Consider the following 12,038-nt stretch of genomic DNA (forward strand, 5'->3'; position numbering starts at 1 on the left):
ATAATGCTCATACGAAAACTGTTTATTTAAAAGCATTAAGTTTACTCTGGAAAGAGAATATTAGAAGCAAAACAAATTAAAATGGAGACATTAAAATGAATTGCACTAACCTATGGTGCTCACTAAACACACTGAAAGACACCAACTATTAGAAGACATGAGTATCCAAAAATATGGGCATCAGCATTTCCTGGACAGTACTAAAAAGTCTCTCCGAAGCACTACTTCTTAGAAATGGCTACCGAAGAGAACCGTGTACTAACAAATTACAACTCTGGTGTAGGACATGAGATACACTACACAAGTCCAGTTAATTGGGGGATGATGCTATTCAGGTCTGTCTTTTCCTTTTCCCAATTTTGACAGCATAAAATGGATAAGGAAATGTTTAAGTCCAACTTTGGGTATTACAATAAATGGGAAAAGAAAACAAAAAACTTCTTGCACCAAGTTGGAAAGTGCTGCACTTCCCTAGTTGATGGGGTAAGAGATACTTTACATTCTAGTGGACTGCTTTGTGTGTACATCAGAAAGGATGCATGATACCAAAGCAAATTATTTGGACAATGCATGGAACAGATCCCTACCCACAGCCACTACAGTTAAACTACGTAATATTTTCCAGTAGCTATTTTTTTCTAGTTCATAACTTACCAAAAATAAGATACTGGAGGTTGACTTTTCTTAATTTTCAAATTTAGTAATATTTTCTGGTAGTCTGAGCATTTGAAATTCCATCACTAAAAATATGACCACGTATTCCGCTAAAACTTGAAATAAGGAAGGCAATACACGACAAAATTTTGACAAGTCTTACAAGTTTTGTAAAGCTATTGTCAGCACATGCTTAGCTGACACGAACAAGACTTTCATTAGGCACGTAAAGTTCCTAATTAGTTAGAACTGTGTATGTTTGCAAAGCCAATTTAGCAGTTAGAAGTTTACTGCATTCATCAACTTGATCCCTGCAATTTCTGGAAGGCCAAAAGTATTTCAAAGGGCTATTTTCTGAAATGGAAAAATCTTTCCCTCCTATACTGTTCAAAGTGGGTAGAATAACAGACCTTCATATGATAATCTAAGATATATTTTCCCTTACAGAGTTAACTCCCTTTAACTACCCTTTCCTACCCTTCTGTGAAACAGAGGAAGACTGGTGGCGATAGCAGTGCAGGAGAGGGCATACAAATTGTGAAAGCGGTACTTTCCTGGAAGTCAGGAAGGTTTGGCTGTTCCTCAGTACTCTTTCTATATACATTACAACACACCACTAAGTATGTATGAGTACACAACGATTCTGCAAAAATGAAAAATTTCAAGACAAAGGAAAAATAAGTGTACAAAATCCTGTGCAACTGCATAGTCAGCGAGAGAATCGCTGCTGGAAAAAAGTTTCACTTCATTATACTGGCCATGACAAAAATACTCTTGAAAAAGTTACACTACGTTTTGTAAGTTGTGATGTTGTCAATGCAATTTAAATTTAAGGAAAAATTCACACCAAAAGGAAGAGAGCTGTGCATTAAGTTCTCATTTCCTCTTCTATGTATGGCAGCTTACAATGAATTTCAACATAATTTACTGTCTAAAATTAAGCCAAAGAAATGGGGCAACTCTGTGATACCAGTAGAGCTAGCACAGTAAGAGCAGGTCCAGATCTATCCCCCCCAAAAGAATACAAAAAGCACAGTAAGAGCAGGTCCAGATCTATCCCCCCCAAAAGAATACAAAAAGCACAGTAAGAGCAGGTCCAGATCTATCCCCCCCAAAAGAATACAAAAAGCCTTTCTAAGAAGAGAAAGGCTTTCTAAGAGCAGACCCTTGACAGGAGGTACATGGGAGTTCTTGCTGCTACTGGGGCACGAGCTCAGAGGATGTTGGTGGAGTTAAATTCCACGCGACGAAGATGTTGCCATTTCTACCACCCCAAGTAAGGCATGAGCACACCCTTCCTGGCACCACATTTTAGGACTAAAAAGTCCTAAAGAGAATCAACATCCAACCATTGCATATCTTCAAGAACATATACGGGAGTTAAAAACAAGTACACACACTGAAAAACAACAAGACAGACTTAAAAGTTTCAACAGTCTATTAACAATTTTCAAGAGGTAACTTACAACTAAACGACAAGTGAGAAAATGTCCTTAGTTTCACTAGTTTGACAGAGGGCTCAAAGTTGTTTCTTGTGCTAGGAAAAAAAAGGTTATATTTTACATGCAAAGCCATAACCCCCCTTCACGAAGACAACCTTTTTCAGACAACTGCTACTTCAACAATAAATTAAGACCTTGAGTAGGAGGCAAAAATCAAATATCCTTTCAAAGAATAAAAAGAGAATCTATAGCGTGCGAAGTTTAGAATCTATAAATCAATGAATACCAAGCAGCGTAAGTTACAGAAGTTTACGCAAGTCTAACAATTCTTTAAACCAAACGACAGTATTTTTATTATGCCGCTTTGACATTTTTTGTCCTTCTAGAAAAAGATATAGAAAAATGTAGCAGTATGAAACTTCTTTTTCTTAAAAAAAAGTATGTGTATCTCATGGTTTTTTTACTTTTCAAAGTTTCTTGAAGGCAAAAAAAAGCATATGGGCACAACATTTCAGCAAATTCAACACCAAGTCAAGAACTCAAACAGTATTTGGGAAAAAGGAGCAGGGATCATAGGTTTCCTAACCATGAAAACAGTGATTTCACGATATCCCCCTTGTATAAAAAACATCTTACTCGTGATGTAACAGCATGTTTGAACAAAGTTTCCACGTTCGGCAGCAATTTTTTGAAATTAGTCAGATATGGCCTCCTAACTTGCTTTATACTGTTTCCAGAAAAAGAATTAAGATTAAAATAGCAAACCCTGTGGCAAATTGAGCGATTACATTGGCAGGAGGCCAGCACCACAGGCACCCTCAGAACAGGGTTGGCTGCGGTGTCCAGTTTGGCGACGGGAGCTGGAAGAGCAAAGTAGCTTGTATGCATCAGCAACAATTGGAAAAACAAACGGTGGCAAGATCTAAGTTACAGGAGATATGAATGGAGCGTTGAAGCAGTGTCAAGGATGTGCTGACAGACATGTAGAGGCTGGAGTTCTTGTGCATTCACGGCAGCTGCGGCTCAGTAAATGGTTGTAAACCTCATTTCTTGCTCACTCCTCAGAACAGGATTTCAGCACACATTCATTTTATAGGTATCAGATTAACATACAGAAGGCGATGTTCACTGGCAGCTCGCAGGCCACATGTAGCCTTACACAAGACAACTAAGCATCCTGCTGACAGTCCCCGTTTCCAGACGGGTTCACAGTACAGCCACACTCTCTTAAAAAACTACTCAAATGCCCTGCCTTATGATCTGGTGTGGAGCAGGAAGCTGTCTGGACTGCTAGAAGCCACTGCTGTGCTGCTAAAGCTCTCTGTGGATGATTTCACAGGAAGGAAACGGAGAGCCTCATGATGTGGAGAACAAGACACTGTCACTGCCCAGCTCTGCAGAGGGGGAAAGGGCTGAGCCACAGAGATAAACTAGGAAGTAAACAAGACAGAAGATGAGCTTGGCTGGAAAGAGCAGAATAGCAGGAGCCTGAGAAACACACCAGTAACATGTAGCAACCTACGACCCAGTAAGAGTATACTGTTTGTTCTATCAAGAGCCCGAGGTGAAGAGAGCGTTGTTCTGGTAAGTGGAAAATACCCTTACACACTGAATGTGGGTCCCTGATGGTAAACAGCAGCCACCAACGCTGGTGCTGTGGAAGTAACATCATTCTGAGTGAAAGGGAGAACAGCAGGATCAGACAGAGAGCAAATAAAGAAAGATAAAGAGACTCCCACATATAAAACTACCCTCAAGCCCACGCGCTGGCAGTATTTTCAATGATTTAGCTCCTTACGTATAACTTCAAAAAAGATACAGGAGGTGAACATAGGATTATGTTCACCTTCAATAGGAGGTGAACATAACAGCCTTCGCAACAACAGCGAAATTTGATCACCATGAGTACCTGTAAACTGAAAGTATACCTGTACCTGAGCAAGACAACCTGCCACTAGAAGCCACCAAATGATGACATCAATAGTTATACACAGTTATTGGTACTGAAATGTGCAAATGATGTTATACATGAAAGCAAAATCTTGAACATCAGTCTGGATACACACAGCTGCAGAGACCTATCTTCCTGGTGTGTCTAGTAAAAGTCTTCATGCACTGTAGAAAGAAAAGCAAGAAAGTAAAAACAGAGGAGCAGTACCCTAAGAGGAAAACAATCATCCTGATTGTCTGTCTTGATTCTTGTCCCTTCAAGAGAATCAAATCAGAGAAAAAAAGAAGCCAGCACCTAACTGTGGATCCTAACATATGAATGCTCTTACAGTAGAAGCATTCATAAGAGAAACAGTAAAAGACATCTCAGCTACAGGTCCTATATTTCACTACACTATTCTTTGCTAGATTATCCCTCTAAGGGAAAAGATTTTATGCAAAACTGTTGAGAACATTAACATAAAGTTCCACTTACTTTGAAACTTTTCTAGAAGAAAACTGGGTATCAGTCACCCAAACATTGTAGTTTCTACATAGGAATTCTCACCACAGAAACAGCCTAACACTAAAAAGAAAAAACACTGTCCCGTATTAACGTCACAAACTCCCACAGTATTAACCTATCTTTCCCCTAAATAATATTAAACATCCCTGAGCGAGTTGGTAACCTTTCTTCTCTCCACATTCATCTTTCCTTTGCTCCCAGATTTCATTACATGACAGGGAGCCTGAAGACATCTGATGAGGCCAATAACTCTTCCAGCCCTATGCGACATCTGGATACGGTTTACCTACATCTAAACAACACAAACTAGCGCAGCACAGTCGTTGACAAACACGCTGTTAGCGAAACACGGCCACAGTGGCCTGAACTTCTGTGCACGGCAAGACGGGTATCCCAGACTAGCCCAGGAGAATGAAGCCGCTACGAGGATCTGGGAGGGAGGAAATGGAGACCCCAGTCCATACCGCGCTGCCAGCAGGAGGCTGAGTTGGCAGGAACAGCCAAGCGCTGGCCTGGGGAAGGCAGCACGTAGCGCACAGCCGAGGGGACACCCCGGGGACGGAGCGGCGGCGGACCGAGGAGAGGAGCGGGGTTGGGGGGGGGTGTGTGGGGTGGAGGGGGATCTCTGCCGTCTCCCACCGCCCCAGCAGCCACCGCAGCGGCTACCAGAGCCCCGTGAGGGGACCTCTCGCCCGGGAGAGGGGAGCAGCCCCCTCGCCTCGCCCCCCTCCACCCGCCCCTCCTTCCCCGCCGCCTCGGGGCTCGCCTCCCTCTCTCCCCCCCTCAGGCCGGGGCCAGCCTCCCGCCGCGGCAGAGGGAGGAGAGAGGAGGGCAGGGGAAGGCGACCCTCCCCTAAAAAGGGCCTCCGGACACGCAGGCTCGCTCGGCGCCCTCCCCGAGGTGGCGGCAGCGGCCTGACCCCTCCTTTCCCCGCGAGCGCGGCCGGCCGCGGCCTCAGCCGCTCCAGCGAGGCCCGAGCCGGGGCGGGGGGGGGGGGGGGGGGGGGGGGGGGGACGGGGACGGACACGGACACGCTCGCGCAGGGTCCGTCACCCCCCTCGCAACGCCTCGCCGCCGGCCGTTGGCGCCTCGCGCCCCCCGTCTCGCGGGGCGGGAGGCGGCAGAGTTGGCCGCAGAGGGGGCTCGTGCCGCCTCCCGCGCTGACAGACCGCCTCGTGCGCCAACGGTCACCCCCCTCACACACACCACACACACGGCCGCCGAGCTCAAAGCCCGGCGCCCTGAGAGAGAAAGAGAAAGTCGGTCCGGCGGCTCAGGGGAAGCCCCGAGGAGGGAAAGAAAACCGGCCGAAGCCTCACCGGGTCCGGCGGAGGTGGCTCCCGGGTACATGTCTCCGTGTGCGGCGGCAGAGGCGGCGCCTCTCTCCAGGTCCCTACCGCGGCAGCAGCTCCAGGGGAGGGAAGGGGGGGAGGGAGCGAGCCCGAGCCCCAGCTACGCTGTCGGGGGAAGGGGGAGGAGGAGGAAGGGGAGGGGAGGGGAGGGGGGAGGAAAAGAAAAGGGGAAAGAAAAAAAAAAAAAAAAGAAAAGAAAAGAGGGAGGAGGGCCGGGCCGACGCCGGGAAACCAGGTTACTCGGCGGCACTGAGGAGCGGGGAGGTGGGTGGGGAGAAGGGAGGAGCCGCCGGGTCACGGGGAAGGGGCGCTCCGCCCGCTGCCGGCTCCTCCGCCCTCCTGCCCGCGGCGCCCGCGGCTGGTCGTAAGCAGGGCGGCCGGCCCGCCGGAGGGGCCCTGCTCACCGCAGCCCGGCTGCGCGGTGGGCCCGGGTCGAGCCGCGCGCCCACCGCCTCCAGTCCGCCAATTGGAGCTGACCACCTTTCTGCCGCCTCCTCCTCCTCCCCCGCACGAATTTCATCAACTGGATCTGAACAGCTCTTCCCCAGCCTTGCCGTCAGTACCCACGCACGTTGTGCTTTGCTCTTCTTACAGCCTGCCAATGTGGCTAACCAGACATGAAGCGTTTGTAGCAGGAACCTTTCTAGGCCCTGGAGTCGCCCACCAAGATGAACCATGGCTCCTTTTTACCAAGCCTCTGCCTTAGGCAGGTGCAACATCAACAGTCAAACTAAAAGTGTATGCTGCAGCCAGGATCGCTAGAGACTTGTTCTGTCTTTCACTGAGACCTTGGAAAATAACTGTGTGCTTCTAGCTCTCTCTCCACTACCTCTCCTTCAAGGCAGTTTGCCTAGTTACGCATGTTTAAAAGGGATGCTGGAATGGCATCAGTTACATGTACTGCTTGATCCTGAATGCCCTGTTTACTTGAAAACTGAATTTGATTGTTACACTTCTTTTATTCCTCCCCAACGCCCTACGAGCCAAAGGCAATGGTGCTGTGAAAACCTCAGATCAGTCACCTCATGGATCTCACACCTCCATACCACATCCACTTTTTGTTGTACCCATGAAACCCAGCTGTGGTATACGTTACTGTTTTGTACAGCCAGATAACCTCCGGCCATATGCATGTAAAGTTTAGTATGGGGGAATACCAACTAGCAATAATGTGAAAGAGGCATAGTATTGGTCAGTATGATGCACTGAGACCCAGGAGATACCAGTGATGATGATACCTGCAGGAACTGTCATCCTTTTGCAATCACCCAATTGGTACCTCTTCCTTTCAGGAGGAGAAAGTAGGAAAAAAAATCTTAAACCCGCTAAGGAGGCAAAAAAAAAGTTAATAATGCTCGCTTCCACCAGAAAGTGCTACCTACAGAATTACAGTATAGCAGCTATGATCCATACTTTCATTCACCTGCTCCACTTTGATGCCTTTAAAAAAAATAATGCAGTTCTCCTCCCAGAACAGTCAAGCTCCTTCAAAGTCAACTGCATTCCTTCAGTACATGTTATGTGCCAAAGGACGAGGCAAACATACTGCTTGTATGGTTTGTCAAACCAATTAATAGCCTCCTTCATCAGTTCATCTTTGAAGTAATGTAGAAGCATCTCATTGTTCCAAAGTTACATCAGCTATATGTTTACTCTTCCCTTTGGGTCATATTTGTAGATATTCAAGGGTTGCTATTAACAGCTCAGCTTTCACTTCCAGTGTACTGTTCCTGAAACCATTGTCACCACTACAGTTTCCACTGGAGTGATTTTGGATTTGTCTGCATTCCAAGCTCCTCAAGTTGCTGCAAAGTAAAGATTTACCAGTACCTATAAACAAAGAACAGTATCATGGGTCAACTTTAGTTCTAGAGCAAAGCCAAGTAGCTCTAGCAAAATTATAAAGATAAACAAGGGAGCTGGCAAAGGGGTTGCTGTTTTCCTCTCTGGGAGGAGTTGGGTAACATTTTTGCACAACCACCAATAATTTCTGGTTTATGCTATATAACCGTAGTAAGGCTCAAAACGGAGGGGAGGAAGAAATCCCCAAAACGAAGAACCAGAAGAGAGTTATCTAGGCAAATTTGGCCTTTCTGCTATATTAGATAGTACTAAATGCTGAGGTGACAGGGGGAAACCATGCAGTCCCTGTATTGACATCTAATTTTTTGGATTATTTAAATCAATCTCTTCAATCTGATTAGGAAGATACCTCCCTCTAACATTACGCATACTATCATGCCTGTTAGACCTTCTGCATTTAAGTACAAGAGAGCATAAAAATACACTCATAGGTTTCTAGAAAAGTCCACTTGACTAATTTGGTCACCCTGACTAGCAGCACTGAAGCTAACCTCCATCAGATCAGGTTCATAAACATGGATAATTGTGTCTCACCTTTCTAGATCATTCTGCTTGTGAAATCCTGGCCTGGAAGCAATGGTCAGTGAAGCTTACATGCTGAAGGGATGTACCCACATGGAACTTCATCTGATACCTCACACAGCTGCAAAAGAAAAAAAAGAAAAAGGAGATTATGGTACTCTGCTAGAAGTTTGAAAATAACACACTAACAAGCAACAGAAGATAGGTGAAATATAAGGGGAGGTTTCACAAAAAATAAACACATATCCCACATTTCTCTTGGGCTCCACAGGATACTCTGCAATTGATTTCAGAAATTCCCTGGAAACTAGAGATCCTGAAAACAGCAATTAATACCTGGAACATCCTAGAGTGCAATATACTCATATTGATTTAAAGCTGATTTTTGTGGATTTAGCACTTCATAAGCAAAAGGGCTTATCGCTGTGTATACAGCAGACTGCAGACTTACACAATACAAGTTAAATAATAAATTAGTTAAGTAGGTTTTTTTAAGCACTGTTTTCTCATGTAGAAGTCCTGTTGTTCCTGCAGGCTATTTTCATGCTACTGCACGCTTCCAGCAGCATTTCTGTGTTACTGAGGAACGGAAAGTTACAGCACTCTTCTACCTCAGTTCTTGAAGTAACAGGACGCACGCTCATTTTGGGCCATGTCACTTGCTTTATTTCTAATGCTTTCTGTCACCCACAATTGATGTTTTAGAGCACAGTAAAACCTAATTATGTCTTACCAGACAATTTCAGCCAAAAAAAGACCTCAGTTTTTGAAAAGTTTGGTTTGAAAGAGTGGCTCGAAAGCTCTATAAAAGCATTCTTTTATACATGCTCTTTATATGCTATATTAACAATTATATAGTAGTATAAGAAGAACTGCTTAAACACTTAAAATCAGGTTTCTTTAAAGAAAAAATTGAGTGACTGTTGGACACAATACCTGTCATAACTGCTGGATTTCAAGCTGACATTTCCCAGAACTGATATCTCTCAAAGAAAGAATTATTAGTTTTGGAAAAACTGAGCATGTTCTAATCATTTTGGAAGCAAAGATGGTATTTAGGAAGAGCTTTTAAAAGTCATTTATATCAGCAGCGGCAATCTGGAGTAAAATGTTTTATATACAAATAGGCTAGTGACAAATGAGATGGCTTTTCTTTTAATGAGAAAACATACATTGATCTCACTAAGTAACAACCCTTCCCTTTTTAAACTAAATTAATTTAAAACCCCCACAGTTTATAAATGCCTTTTAGTCATTGATTTACTAAAAAAAAATTTTACTCAGAGCAGAAAGATGTAAATTTTATTCCTGACTCTGAGGGGATTTAAGCTTACATTTTCCAGCTCTCAACTGGCCTAACTTTTAAGATGTCATCCTGGAATGCGTGCATTAGACTTCTCACATATTCTGCGTTCTGCTTTGCATAAGAATATAAAATGAGTGAGATCAGAACAAAAGTGAAGGCAGCCACAACTCTGTGATCTAATGTGTTCACGTGGTTATAAAGACTTTGAGGGTTCTGGTCCCCTCCCCAAAGACTCTTTATTATTTTACAGTTACTGATTTAATCACAATTAATCCATGGCAGAGGGACCAAAACCTGATTTTTGTCTCTCTACAACCAGATGACTGTCCTAACTACTAAGCTACAAAGCCATACTTGATTTCTTTTGCCAAATGAATTGCAATCTTATTTATAATAAAAAAAGTATATATTATTATTAGATTACTAACTTCAATTCACTCAGGAAGGACTTAACTTTTCTAGGTGATCAGGGCCAACAATACAACAATTAAACACTATGAAAAAGATGCAGCACCACCTATTGGGGATATGTTAGGTATGCTGGTTATTTCAGTTTTAAGTAGTAACAGAGTTTTGTTCTTTGCTGTAATAACATAGTTATCAGGGAAAAAAAAAAAAAAACAACAAAAAAACCAAAAACAAACGCAAAACCCCTCAGCTAGGGAGAAAAGTAGTTTCCAAAAAAGAAGAGAAGGGAATCAAATACTGTACCTGAGGCTGTTCATGAACAAACTTGGAGAAATCAACTTAATGGTCTACAGTTGCTTTGTCAAATTAAAAAAAACCCGCACCTGACTCATTATGGCACAGTAGGCGCAACTGCAAAAAACAGTGGAAAACAGTTGAAGGAGGGGATTACTGTCCTGGTTAACAGCACATAAACAGTGACTCAAACAAATCAGGGCAACCTGATTATCTACCAACACTTTCCCTCCCTTGAGAGTCGGAAAGACTTTAACCAGTTGCCTTTGGGTGAAAGTGTTGGCATGAATCATGGCATAATTTAGGTTGGAAAAGACCCTTAAGATCATCAAGGCCAACCGTAAACCTAGCACTGCCAAGTCCACCACTAAACCATGTCCCAAAGTGGCATGTCCTTTAAATACCTCCAGGGATGGTGACTCAACCACTTCCCTGGGCAGCCTGTTCCAATGCTTGATAACTCTTTCAGTGAAGAAATTTTCCCTAATATTCAATCTAAACCTCCCCTGGTGCAACTTGAGGCCATTTCCTTTCATCCTATTGCTTGTTACTTGGGAGAAGAGACCAACACCCACCTCTCTACAACCTCCTTTCAGGTAGTTGTAGAGAGCGATAAGGGCTCCCCTCAGCCTCCTTTTCTCCAGGCTAAACAACCCCACTTCCCTCAGCCGCTCCTCAGAAGACTTGTGCTCCAGACCCTTCACCAGCTTCGTTGCCCTTCTTTGGACATGCTCCAGCACCTCAATGTCTTTCTTGTAGTGAGGGGCCCAAAACTGAACACAGTATTCGAGGTGAAACCTCACCAGTGGCGAGTACAGGGGGACGATCACTTCCCTAGTCCTGCTGGCCACACTATTTCTGATACAAGCCAGGATGCCATTGGCCTTCTTGGCCACCTGGGCACACTGCTGGCTCATATTCAGGCGGCTGTCGACCAACACTCCCACGTCCTTTTCTGCCAGGCAGCTTTCCAGTCACTCTTCCCCAAGCCTGTAGCATTGCATGGGGTTATTATGACCCAAGTGCAGGACGCGGCACTTAGCCTTGTTGACTTTCGTACAATTGACCTTGGCCAATTGATCCAGCCTGTCCAGATCCCTCTGTAGAGCCCTCCTTCCTTCTTGATGATGATCAACCTGAAGTTCATTAGTGTGGCTATTTGCTAAAACCAGGAGGTACAGGCTTGTATAGCCAAATTAGGATCCTCCCAGGCCCAGTGAACAATTTAGACCATTTGAACAGTTTAAACAAGAAAAAAATAATGAAGTATTAGAGTAAGAAAGCGAACTGTACAGAGATTAAAGTAGACTGCAGTAAGAAAGACAACTTAAAATGGCTTATCTACTTTTAAGTCCTCTCACTGTCATACAGTGATTGCTTTTAGGAGGCTATGGTGTCTATACAGAAGATGTAGGTGATTCTGGCAAGACAAAGCCCATTCAGAGGCTAAGGGAATCTTGCTTTTTTTTTTTTTTTTTTCCTCCTGTCAAGCAGTCATATCTCTTCTTCTTTTTGGGTGTGCAAATGACTTCCCTACCTGCTGGTCTTATACCTGGTTAAGTTTTTAACTCATGTGTTGTTTCATGTTTTGGAATGTTGTCTTCAAGTCACAGATATAAGACTTTGCCATTACACCTACGCTACTTGTTCTTGCTTCCTTAGTATTGAGTGACAATATCATGCAGTTTTCTAGAACCACAGAACAATCACTATGGAGATTTTAATGCATGTTTTGCTAATGT

The 12,038-nt window shown here is 44.1% G+C and overlaps 1 protein-coding gene across 3 annotated transcripts in view; it reads right to left on the bottom strand.

The window, feature by feature from the left end:
- Nucleotides 1-6,151, bottom strand: part of AGO2 (argonaute RISC catalytic component 2) — a 66,838-nt gene extending 60,687 nt beyond the window's left edge. For all 3 annotated transcript variants that reach the window (XM_075495333.1, XM_075495332.1, XM_075495331.1), the window contains exon 1: nucleotides 5,871-6,151. In XM_075495333.1, the coding sequence (XP_075351448.1) occupies nucleotides 5,871-5,901 (31 nt within the window). In that variant the 5' untranslated portion in view covers nucleotides 5,902-6,151. The remainder of the gene's footprint in view (nucleotides 1-5,870) is intronic.
- Nucleotides 6,152-12,038: the final 5,887 nt, after the last annotated feature.

This window comes from Mycteria americana, chromosome 2, assembly GCF_035582795.1.
Source record: "Mycteria americana isolate JAX WOST 10 ecotype Jacksonville Zoo and Gardens chromosome 2, USCA_MyAme_1.0, whole genome shotgun sequence".
Taxonomy (NCBI): domain Eukaryota; kingdom Metazoa; phylum Chordata; class Aves; order Ciconiiformes; family Ciconiidae; genus Mycteria; species Mycteria americana.